The sequence below is a fragment of the Pleurodeles waltl genome, chromosome 4_1 (assembly GCF_031143425.1).
Source record: "Pleurodeles waltl isolate 20211129_DDA chromosome 4_1, aPleWal1.hap1.20221129, whole genome shotgun sequence".
In the NCBI taxonomy this organism is placed as follows: Eukaryota; Metazoa; Chordata; class Amphibia; order Caudata; family Salamandridae; genus Pleurodeles; species Pleurodeles waltl.
In genome coordinates this window covers 277,721,274-277,733,727 of record NC_090442.1, presented here as the reverse complement: position 1 = coordinate 277,733,727, position 12,454 = coordinate 277,721,274, and the positions used below count along the sequence as shown (strand labels likewise).

The window sequence follows — 12,454 nt, the reverse complement described above, 5'->3', positions numbered from 1 at the left end:
CTAAGTATTTCCAGTTCACTCTATCAAAGGCCTTCATTGCATCAAGGGTAACTACAGCCAGAGGCATTTCAAAAGATGTGGCCAGGTCTATTGTACGTCAATTCGTGTAGAAATCTACCCTTGATAAATCCTTTCTGATCTGGATGGATTAACTGACCCACCACTCTGCTGAGTCTGTCCGCAAGAATTGTAGCAAATATCGTATAATCACAGTTCAGCAAGGAGATAGGCCTATAAGACCCGCACTTAACCAGACTCTTACCCGATTTCAGAATTAGTGCAATCGTAGCCTCATTCCCTGAACCCGGAAAAGGGGCCCTATATTCAAAACTCGCCGCAAATAATTCTACCAAAACTGGAATTACTAACTCAGCCATCGTCTTATAAAATTCCATAGGAATACCATCTGGCCCAGGTGCCTTGCCGTCCTTACTACCAATCAGCACCTTCCTAATTTCCCCAGCAGAGATCGGGCTATTCAAGAAAACTTGTTCCTCTTGTGAGATAGTTTAGAGTATATCATCCGCCAACCATTTACCAATATCCTCCTCTCTTAGCTCAGCCTCTTCTTTATATTATTCAGAGAAGAAAGACTGAAAAGCTGCCTCCATTGCCTCGCTACTTTATGATCTCTCGCCTGCTGGATTTATCTCTACTTCCTTGATATAGTTCCTCACTAAATCCCGCTTGCATTTCCAGGCTAATAATTTCCTTGCACTCTCACCTTATTCAAAGTGAGCTAGCTTGGTAGTCTCTACTCTTTTAACAACCCTAGCTTGTAACACCTCCTCAAACTGAGATCTCAACTCCTTCAACTTGTTCTCCAAAACCTCGCCCTCCTCCTTCTTAGTACTCACCAATATTTGACTCCTTACTTTAAGCATTTCCTGATCCAACTGAGAAGTAGCAACCCTAAACTGCTGTGCTCATAATTTTGCCTCTCATAACTGCTTTAAAAGTATCCCATACCATTGCCAAGGAAGCCGATCCCAGATTAGCTTTAAAAAGACCTCTGTCTCCGTTCGTAACTGATCCAGAACCTCCAAATCTTGTAGTAGCGTACATTCAAATGTCCATCTACTAGCACCCGACCCTCCAACCAACCTTAAGTCTAATGTCACCGCTGCATGATCTGAGAGGTGGGCGGGCAGATAAGTCATATTGCCTACCAAGCCCTCGAGCCTCAAGTCAATAAGAAAATAATCTATACTAGAGGCATGCTTATATTTTTAACTGTAGAAGGAAAACTCCCTTAGATCCCCCTTTCTCTGCAGCCATAAATCCCTTAACCCCCAATCATTCCTCTCAAAAAGCGTTGACATTTTGGAATCCCTAATGACCTGCACTTCTCAGATCTATCCAGTTTATTATCTAGCACAACATTAAAGTCTCCCGCGATTAAGACTGGATCCGGAAAGTCTACTAGCTGTGAAAAACACTTTTCCAAAGGGCCAGTATGGTCGCAGTTCGGGCCGTAGAACCCAGCCACTGTAAATCTTCTGTTATAAATTAGTAGTTTGACTATAAGCCATCTACCCACTGGATCAGATCGTATCTCCATCCTTCCTTGATCCCATGCTTGACTAAAATAGCCACTCCCCTGGTATTAAAATTGTGCTCCATACAAGCATAGGAGTGTAACCATTTTCGCTTTTTAAAGAGTTCAACCCCCTCTTCTCTGGTCTGATGAGTCTCCTGTAGAATAAATATTTGAGCTGGGGAGTCTTTTAGATATTGTAAGATCTTATCTCTCCTGCCCTTTGTTCTTAAGCCATTAACATTTCAAGAACGTATCTGGAAAGAACTACGCCTGGGGTCCCGGCATTCACTACTCTCACAAAGAGGAACCTTTTTTTTTTTTTTTTTTTCCCCCACATGCTCCCCCACCCTGTGACCCATCCCCTCTCCTCCTCCCACCCCTCCCTTGGAGAACCCCCTTTGAATAGTGGACTGAGATATGTCCACAATTAGAGCGCACATGATTCCCAGACAAGGACCACAGATGTTACTTTCCAGTAACCCTTCCCCTCCCCTACCCCCCCCCAACTTAAAAGCTACCAGCAGCTCATCCGCAGCCTTCCCATCCCTTACATTATAAATCTTATTATTAAACATGACCCTAAGAGTAGCGGGAAACTTAAGTTGTGCAGAAGCCCCCATTAATCGAAATTCCTCAAGACGTTGCCCAAACTCCCATTGCCTATTGATGGTGATCCTGGAGAGGTCTGATTTGAGCTGAAAGGAGAAATCCTGTGCTTTTATGGTTCTCAGCTTAAGTGCCTTCGACAAGATTTTTTCCTTCAGACTATATGTTAGAAAATTAATCAGGATTTTCCGAGGTTTGCTGATATTTTGATTTTTCCTGGCGGGGTCCCTATGTATCCTTTGAATGTCCCGCACAATTTCTTTTTCACTGTCCTCTAAAGAGAGCATGGACTTCAAGAGTGATACTAGAAATGCCTTCAAATCATCTCCTTCTGCCCCTTCCGGGACATGCAGGACTCTCAAATTATTTCTCCTTGAGCTATTCTCCAATTGTTCCAATTTACTCTGGAGAACCTGTTCAGAGTCTTTCAAAGCCTGAATGTCAACTTTATGCACTTCTATTTCCTCTTTCATAGTTCCCACCGTAACTTCAAAAGCCTGTGTTCTTAATGACAGGAGATCAAGCTTCCCTTCCAAAGCCTCACAGGCCTCTCTTATTTCTGTCTGATTTTTTTCAGATATGGAAAATCCTTTCCCGATATCCTTAGAAAGGGAGAGTAACATTGTTTCTACTGAAGGATTATCACCAGAAGCACATCGAGAGGGGTCCAACTGATCAACCGGGTCCTGACAAGGGACACTATCCTCCAAAGAGCTCTGTACTACCCTTCTGATAGGAGGAGCCTCGATGCCAGCTGCCTATTGGGGAGGGGACCGCTTCAATACCTTGGGATGGATCCTCACCAGCACTTAAAAGGAGTCTCCATTACTTGGAGAGAGACCCCTAATCCAGAGACCCTTATATAAGTCTGCTCATGCATCTCCGTAGTGCCCTGAGAATGCCTTTCCTGTAGAGTCTCCAATTTTTTAGATGGGAAGACTTCCACCCCAGGCTTAAGTTAAAAATAAGTTCTCACAGAGGGGGTAATTTTAGGGGTAGCGTTACTATTGTTTTGCTGCCCAAACCTCTAGTCCGTTTTTTAAGAGCCTGACCCAATGCATAGGTAGGAACAGTTTCACCCCTGGGTCCCTTCGCCCTCACCTAAACTGAAAGTTAAAGAAGTTACCAGCAGTCCCCAAACAAAGGGTCAGAGATTACCTTGTAATTGAGCCCCACTCCACAAATTGCACAATAGGGGCCGTCCTTGTTGGCCCCCTGAAAGCTTTCCGGGCCCTTCTGGTGCTCCACTCTCCCTCCTCACCTTCTTGCTGGAACTTTAAGTAGGTCAGGGCTAAGCCAGCCTTTACTTGTGCTGGCTCTGCCTGCTTCACCACGGAGGGGGGGGCCTGTGCAACAGCTCTCCGAGAGCATCGAAGCTCCAGAGCTGCTCTGTTCCACCACAGAGCCCCCAGAGAGCAGAATTCGTTATTCGAGCCGCCTCAGGACTTCCTGGAATTCGTATCGGCACGGTCAGGGAGCCTTGCCCCGCCCTCACCCGGGAGACGCAGCGCCGCTGCAGCCCGCCATGTTCTCATGTTTGAGGAGATTAAGGTTATGTGTAAAGTGGTTTTGTGTTGATTTGGTGATGTGTGTTTGACAGTGGTACAGAGCAGAGTAGTGGTTGGTGTAACAGTAAAAGTACAATTGTGTAAGAGTAGGTGGAGAAAGGTAATTGGATTTTTTGTGGTATTTTCATGAGTTCTGTGGTGTTTGATGAAAGGCTGAATTGTGCATTGAGTGTTTTTGTTGTGAATGAGTAGTATGCATTTGCTGAGAATGTCTTTAGGTTTAATGATGTGGACAAGATATGTTGGCAGCTGCAAATTTGGAAAAAGGGCAGCATTTCTGGCCCTAGGACTGACCTGGCCCTCTTCGTTCTTGGGCTTGACAACCGGGCTGAGACACCCATGGTTAAATAGCCCTATTGATCAGGTGACCTCTGGCCAATAGAACCCTGGCCTTAAACATAGAGCCAATTGGAGCCACCCCCTATTACCCAATCACAGCCCTAGCATTCGAAACCAATCAGAACCTGGAAAGGAGGGGGTGGAGTTGGGATGAGGAGGTGGAGCAGCTCCTGAGCTCAGAATCTCCTTTGATACAGAAGGGTCCAAACCACACTTTGCAGGTCCTGCTCAACCCTGCAGGGAAGGCACAAATGTAAAACTACTGAATAATGATTTTCATGCGCTTAAACATTTGTTTTTCTTAGTCAGAAATATAAACAGTCACACAGTGAAAGAACAGCAGTTTTAAAGTGAAATTGCACTGCCCAGATTATGTGCTCTTACCAAATTGGCTTTGACTTGGCTCTCTGGGCTGTTTAGGGCTCACTGATGATGTGGCTATAAAATAGAGGCCAATTATCGCAAGGTACCCTGACTATGGTCCCTTTGAAAACACTCTGATTCTAGTACAAGCCTAATAAGGTCAGACAATGCCATTCTGTACATAGTGCATCACACTGAAGACCACTATCAGCTTGAGAACTCACCAAAGAACTGCATGCTGCTTTAGGCTCTTGTTTATGACTTAAAATCTCCAGAGAACACTGATCGAGCATTAACCAACAATAGGCACCTAAGGCAATAACTGCCTCTTCAGTTCGAACTAAACATAGCCGATTTTAACTCAGACTAGGTAATCATAACACAGACATTTAAAATTATTTTGAAACTGGAGGATTTAGTATTTACTGTACCTAGAACGAGAAGAAGTAAAAAAGGAGTCCTCCGTATCTTCGCTATACTTTTTCTTTGGCTTCGCAACTGTGGGAGTTTCCTGTTCAATTGTTTGCATCTCCGACAACACTGAATGTGAAATGCCGCTGTGTAAAAAAAAAAAATATATATATATATATATATATATATATGTGTATGTACATAAGTGAGTGTAAAAGTTATGTTAAGTAGAAAAACATTTACAACTTAAAGTTCTAAAACTTTCAACTAATGCATTGTAATCATTTGGAAAACTGGCTCACAATTCAACTGCATTTTAGTTCAAAGACACCTTGCATTTAATTCAGTTTTTATTAGTTAAAAAAATATATTCACTCCAGACACTCGAGATGGTTGAAAAAAATATGGATTGAGCATTATAGAAATATTATTAACTGCATCTGTTTATCACATAATTCAGATCACACAATTTCTGTGTTTCTGGTGAAATTACACAATTTTCAGAATGTTCTCATACCCTTGATATATACTTTTTAACAATGTAATTTTCATCTTATCTTTACAACCATTAGAATCTGGCAAGTCAGCCATGGAGAAAGTGAACTTTTTAGAAACGTCTCTGCTTTAAGTCCATAGGCTCTGTCCCATCAATGAACAGGAGCCTTGAAAAATAAGACAACGTGTGTGTGTTTTGATAATGGCCAATAGACAGCAAGAGGGTGTTGATTAACTCTAATAACTGTAAGAGGCTATAAACCAACACTAACACACTACCACAAAGATAACTTTATCCTACTCTTAAGTCTTGTCTCTTTCTCAAGCTCCACATTTAGAGAGCTGAAAGGTGACGCTGAATCACTGCAAAAGGTCTAAAAACAGCATTGTTCAGGATACTGGTTGCTTTGCAGGATGCAAAATTGTATATTGGGCTGTGGAAAATTCTCAGCCCAGCCTAACTCATCTGGTAAGGATGGTTTTCACAGCTGCATGACTGGCATCATTGCCTCCAAAAGTCAAAATAACTTGAAAAGTAGTTTTCCAAGCTGAGATTTCAGGCTACAGGAATTACAGACAGACCAGAATCTGTGTGTCAAATTCCTGCAATTACAAGTTAAACCATGCAGAACCATTTTTTCAGGCTGGTATTGTAATGAATACTATTTGGTTTCATTGGGAATCAGGAGATTGCTTAGCCTTCTGGCTTGCAGACCTGTGCCCCTGTCAGCTACTGACTTTTAACCTACTTAGCTTGCTCTGTTTTAGCACATTTATTTAATTCTTTCTTCCAAGATGGCTGCTATATTTATAGTTAGGAAGATGTTTCGATTTCACGTTATCAGTGCCACTCTGTTAAGGCATCACTATCAAGTGATAGTGGCAAGACAAGTGCTATAGGAAGGAATTCACATGTCCCTTTCCCACTTACCTGTGACAGGAACATAATGTACTTTTGGAAGGAGTTGTTTATTTAATTGCTGCCCCAAGCATGCCTTCTTATCTATTGTTTGGGAACATACCTGCATCAGGGGACCTACAAGATCTGTATAAATACATCTCACGCAGACAAGATTATCAGGGGGATTATACCAGATGCCATCAACACTATCTATGCTACACATCGCCTTGATGCAGATCCAGCCTTCGTGTCCCCACAGAGTCTGATCTAGAGACCTCATTCCAAGGTAATGAGGGTTGGGGCTCTTGTCATGGACATGGTACTGGCAGATTGGGTTTATCACACCTAGCACTTTTTAGGTTAGACATTAGGTTCATCATGCTAGCGCATCAGGGCCTATTTTACATCTTATGTTTATTGCAAGATGGTGGGGGTCTTTGTATTCACGACTCTCATTTTTACAATTCTACTTCGCATTGTTCATTATCCTAATCACTGCAGCTTATGCATTTTACAGTAGATTGCAGTTTTGTTAATGAAACCTATTGAAAACGTTACTACATCTTCTTCATTCCTGGGTGTCACTGAGACTTATTGCTCATGTGAGAAAAAGGTACTCTCCGTTTACCCACGACTCCCCTATAATGTCGCACTCTAGAGTCCATGCCTAAAGGCTGCCAGAAATCACCTTTTACTGTTTGGGTTTTTGGTGAGGTAATGCTTGTAAGCCGGGAGGGTTGGGCCGGCAGTTGTGACTTGCTGTAGGATTGGCCTAGTCGCCTAAAAACAAAGGTGCTGTCATCCCTAAACCACCAGTCTTGCCTAGAGCAAAAGTCCAACTACAACATGGCGCCACCAACAATGGTGTTTAGACACTAATTTACGGATATCCCGAGTATCTCTGTCTCACACACTACATGAACCCTAAGTACCATTATAAGGAGACATCTATGGTCTTGGGGATAATCCTCCTCAGCTAAAAAGGGAGCAACTAACTAGGCTGTTCGAGCTTGAACTCTTAAAAGGACCTTCTCCCCATTTGGTGATTCGTCTCTTTACTCATTTTGCAACATGGCTAATGCCAGAGACATTCCTGAGAATGTTAGACATGCATTAACACTACATCTAATAGGGCATGGCTTTAGAGATGAGGGCGGGGACGTCACATTCATTGTAGAAGCTAATGAAGCTTACCAAACAAACATTCTATTCCTGGGTCACCTTTCCCAAAGAAGACTCTAGAACATACACATTCCACACATACAGAGGTGCAAACATACCACAACTGTACCAAGCATACCAGCATCTTGAAATACTGATTAATTATCAAGAATATGAGAACTGGTTTGATGGCGCCTTACCACAAGTGATACAACCAATGAGATTGGGTCCCTTGGAAGATGACCTAACAAAGACTTTCAGTTTCAATTGGCTTTACCACAGACATTACCACCTGCTTTGAGCAGATGATAAATTGGTGTAGGGCAGAAGGGGAGAAAGCTAAGGATGTGGGCAGATAAAGGAGGGAAGGTGTCACCTGGTAGGGAGGAGCATTACATGGTCTACCCAGTGGCATGGCTGACGGTCAGACAGGGGCCAGGAAATGGGGCCCAGGCTGCACTGCAGCCGTTGCTCAAAGTGATTTTTAAAGTCCATAATTTCCAGCTGATAAAACCAGGCCTGGTGTTTCCACACCAAGAAAATCTGATTGCATTAACATAGGCCAAATTATGATTCAACTGAGCAGAATTCCACACAGGAATTCTGCCCTACTCAACCCCAATCGTGGCCTTGAGTAGTAGAATGTTCCTTGTACTGTCAAGTTAAAAGGGTATAACACACCTAATTTGAAGGATAGAAAGTGTTTACACAGCCAAGGAAGCACAACGCATGATGAGAATGGCAGAAGAACAATGTCTTCATTTGAATTCTGATAGAACCTTTGGAAAAAAGACAAAGGGACTTTTCATGATCAGCTGGTCCCCGTTGGTATACAGGGAAAGATTTGGAGGTGCACAAGGTTTGCAACACTTTTGGACATGACTGACGTCAATACTATGAAAAATGTTTTGGAGAAAAGTGTGCGCGTGTATCATGAAACAAACAAGACATATCCACTAGCCTTGCCTGGGCTAGGCCGAGATTCCAGCTGATTGGCGGATGTAGCAGGCCAATGGAGAAGTACTCCCCAGGCCATTTCTGATAGGCAGCAACTCAAGGTGTGTGTATGTGTGAGTGCATGAGTGTCTCCACTGCTACCCGTTTCAGCTTGATGAAGATCCCTTAATGTCAAAGGCAAGCCCCTCAGGAGTGATATGCTCAAGTTGAATGATGATAGGAAACAATGTAGCATAGTCCCTCCTTCTAAGGGCATGAGGTCTCTGTTTCAGTGCTGGATGTCATCCTTCTGAAGCTGATGCAGCAAGCCGGAGAACAAAAATTGGCAAGCCAAGGACAAGCCACCAACTAATCTTCTGAAGTGCCCCCACATTAGAGAGGGCTGAGAAAATACATGTATGAATGTCTCCATACCAAACAAATCTGGTCACCCCCAGGGATCAGTGCCGGTTGATATCCAGACTGGTCCACTGGCTTTTGCCAGGATGGAATTCAGAACTGTCTCAATGAACTGAATCCTCTTTGAGGGAACAAAGAAGGACTGGGGTAGTTCACAGAAACTCAAAATTGTAGAGTAATTAAACAAAGGATGACACTAGGCTTCACATTTTCCTTTATGCTGCTCCGGTGATATAATTGGGCTACAGAAGGGCCCACACTGCAGCCTGGATCTTGTTAAAGACTCATGGGCAACAGTGAGACTGAATGACTGTATCCTGCACTGGTACTGATGGTTATTCTGGTAAACTGGAAGTACTTAGAACTAGGCCCCCTGCAGATTTCGACAGTCATTCACTGTTCTGCACACATGCCAGGAACAAAGTTGAAGTTATGCAGAGGAGGAAAATTAGTTACTCACCTGTAACTCCAGTTCTCCAGTATTGGTATATTTCATAGATTCACATGCTTGAATCATCCCAGTCGTTGAAGTGGGAGTCCCACTGTACTATAAATTAGCAGTAAAGAGAAATTTCCCATAGAAAACAATGTTAACGTGCATTCACTTTGACAGCTTATTTGCATCATTAGAAAATACCTAAAAGTCCAGCCAATCAGGCGAAAGCACGTTCTAAAACCCTCAGTACAGAAGCTCAAGTCTCTCAGATTCTCCAGCACAAGTGAAATAAATGCCAATGAGACAAAAGGGGAGCATCTATGAGGAGGAGGTTGGGTTGCATGTGAATCTATGAAAGATACCAATTTTGGAGAACTGTAGTTACAGGTAAGTAACCCATTTTTCTTCTCCAGTATTGGATCTTTCATGGATTCACATGCTTGAAACAGAATAGCAAACAATTTTAAAATAGTAAGTTCTTATGATTGCATTACATTGTGGATGGTGGGTTGCAAAATAAGAACAATGATAATGGTAATAATAACAATTTTGATCATAATAATTGGAATATAGGTTTGCAATGTATGATGTTAGATACATAATACAATCTGAGATACCAACAGTGAGTCAAGAGAGAAACAAAGAGAACAGAGGCGCACTTTACTGAAATAGATGTCATAACACAGCCTGCCTCGCTGTGGTGTTTAGGCAATCGTGCTGGATGAATGTGTGTACGCCCTTCCACTTTGCAGCACGACAAATCTTTTCCGCTGGAACTCCTACGAACAGTGCAGCTGAGGTGGAAACAGCTCTTGTTGAGTGTGCTTTTGCCTTGGAGAAAAGAGGTTTGACCGCTGTGGAATGGCAAAATTGTATGGTTGCTGAAATCCATCCTGCATTGGTTGCTTTCGTAACAGCAGCGCTGCGTCTTGACTGTGCATATGCGACAAATAGCTGTTCTGATTTTCGAAAGTGTTTAGTACAATCAAAACTTGAGGCATCTTTTTATGTCTAGAGTATGCAGAGATTGTTCTTCTGGGGTGGTTGGATTTGGGAAGAATGTCCATAGGGCAACGAGTTTGTTACAATGAAATTGTGAGGGTACCTTTGGAATGAATTTGGGGTTAGTTCTTAGAATAACTACATCTGTGAATCTGAGAAAAGGCTCTCTGGTTGTGAATGCCTGAATCCCACTCAACCTTCTAGTGGATGTTAACGCCAACAGTGTGGCCACTTTCCAGGTAAGGAATTTGAATTGGTTCAAATGGTAGTTTTATCAATTGAGCAAGGAATACGTTTAGATGCCATTCCAGAGGGGGGTAGACTGGAGGAAAGACACAGAACAAGACTTTCATCAATTGTTTGATTATCCTTGTGGGGAACAATTCTGTGTGGAGCGTTTTAATCTGGATATAGCTGCAAGTTGCACTTTCACAAACTCATGCATCAAACCTGAGCGAGACAAAGAAAGGCGATAAGGTAAAATTTGCTCTGAAGATGCCTTCAGCTGGTGCAAGTTTTTTTTTCTGACACCATAAGCAAAATCTTTTCCATTTCAATCTGTAAGACTTGTTGATTGAAAATTGCTCTTGACCCTGCCAGGATGTCTTTGCATTCTAGGGGAATGTCTACATTCTGTAATTCATGGAATTCAGGAGCTATGCATATAATCGCAGAGAGCCTGGTTCTGGGTGAAGAACATGGCCCTGGTTCCACGTCAATAGAGTTAATTTAGTGAGAAGACAATTTGCCTTGGTCTCAGACAGGAGGAGAAGTTCCGTTAACCAGTGTTGCCTGGGCCAGTTGGGAGCTATCAGAATTAAGCCCCACTTCTCTGCCTTTATCTTTCTGAGCACTCTTGGTCTCGTGGGGATAGGGGGGAAAACTGTATGCAAATATCCCAGACCAACTTTTCAAAAGGGCATTCCCCCATGATCCTGGGAGTGGGTGCCAACTGGCATAAAGGCGGCATTTGTTGTTCTCGTTGGTAGCAAAGATGTCTAATTCTGGTTTGCACCAAAAGAGAACATTTTTGTCCAGTTCTACTTGAACTAGCTCCCATTCATGGCAACTCTCCATGGTTCTGCTGAGCGTGTCCGCCAATGTATTGTTTGTTCCTGACACATACTCTGCCTTCAATGTGATGTTGTGTGCCGTCAACTAGCGTCATAGGCTCTGTGCCTCCTAGGAGAGAGTTTGTAACTTTGTACCTCCGTGTTTGTTTATATAATGCATGCTGGTTGTGTTGTCCGTGCGTACCAGCACTGAGGATCCTTGCATGCAAGGTAAAAATGCCTGGAGAGTGAGAAAGAGAGCTTTACGCGGTTTATATGCAAGGAGCGTTGTGAGATGGGCCATTTGCCCTGGATTTGTAGGTCTTGGAGATGACCACCCCAACCTTCCAGAGACATCTGTTATGATGATGGAGTCTGGTTTTAACAGTAGGAACGTGAGGCCCCTGGAGATGTGAGGGATGTGAGTCCACCATTCCAAAGCTTGTGTTAGTCTTTGGGTTATCTTCATGAGGTCCTCAAAAGACACTTCTGGCTGAAACCACTGCTTTTGAAGTTCTTCTTGTGAAGGTCACATTTTCAGGCATGCCAGGGGAGCAAGGTTTATTGCAGAAGACATTCCTAGTAACGACCTGAACCGTCACACTGAAATGGACTTTCTTCTGGATTTCGTGAGGGCCAGCTGAGTTAATTTCTGCTGTCTTTCTGTGATGAGAAAAGCCTTGTCTTGTTTGGTGTCTAGGACTGATACTAGAAGCGTGATCTCTTGTAGAGGGATAGTGATTGATTTTTTTAAAGTTCAAAGTAATTCCCAATTTGCGGAACCAAGTTATACAATCCTTTGTGGCTTTGGCAGCCTGCATATGTGTTTAGCACCCAATCGTCTAGGTATGAGAATACTTCATGACTGCATGTTCTTAAGGCTGCTGCAACTTAGGCTAGACATTTTGTAAAAATACAGGGTGCTGGCTTGAGTCCGAATGGGAGGACTTTGAACTGGTAATGGGTACCAGCTACAGTGAAACAGAGAAATGTGCGATGTTTCAGGTGTATGGGAATGTGGAAATATGCATCAAGAGTGGTCATATAATCTCCATGGTTTAGGAGACGCAGGATGTCCGTTAGGATGACCATGCAGAATGATTGTTTTTTGAGAAATTTGTTGACTTTTCTGAGGTTCAAAATGGGCATCCATTCTCCTGATTTCTTTCTTACTAGGACAAAAATGGGAATAGAAGCCTGTCTCTTTCTGGTTGGATGGTACTA

At 43.0% G+C, this 12,454-nt stretch overlaps 1 protein-coding gene across 2 annotated transcripts in view; it reads right to left on the bottom strand.

Moving 5' to 3' along the window:
* ARFGAP3 (ARF GTPase activating protein 3) overlaps positions 1–12,454 on the bottom strand; it is a 326,353-nt gene that overhangs the window by 124,131 nt on the left and 189,768 nt on the right. For both annotated transcript variants that reach the window (XM_069228315.1, XM_069228317.1), the window contains one exon: positions 4,848–4,973. In XM_069228315.1, the coding sequence (XP_069084416.1) occupies positions 4,848–4,973 (126 nt within the window). The remainder of the gene's footprint in view (positions 1–4,847; positions 4,974–12,454) is intronic.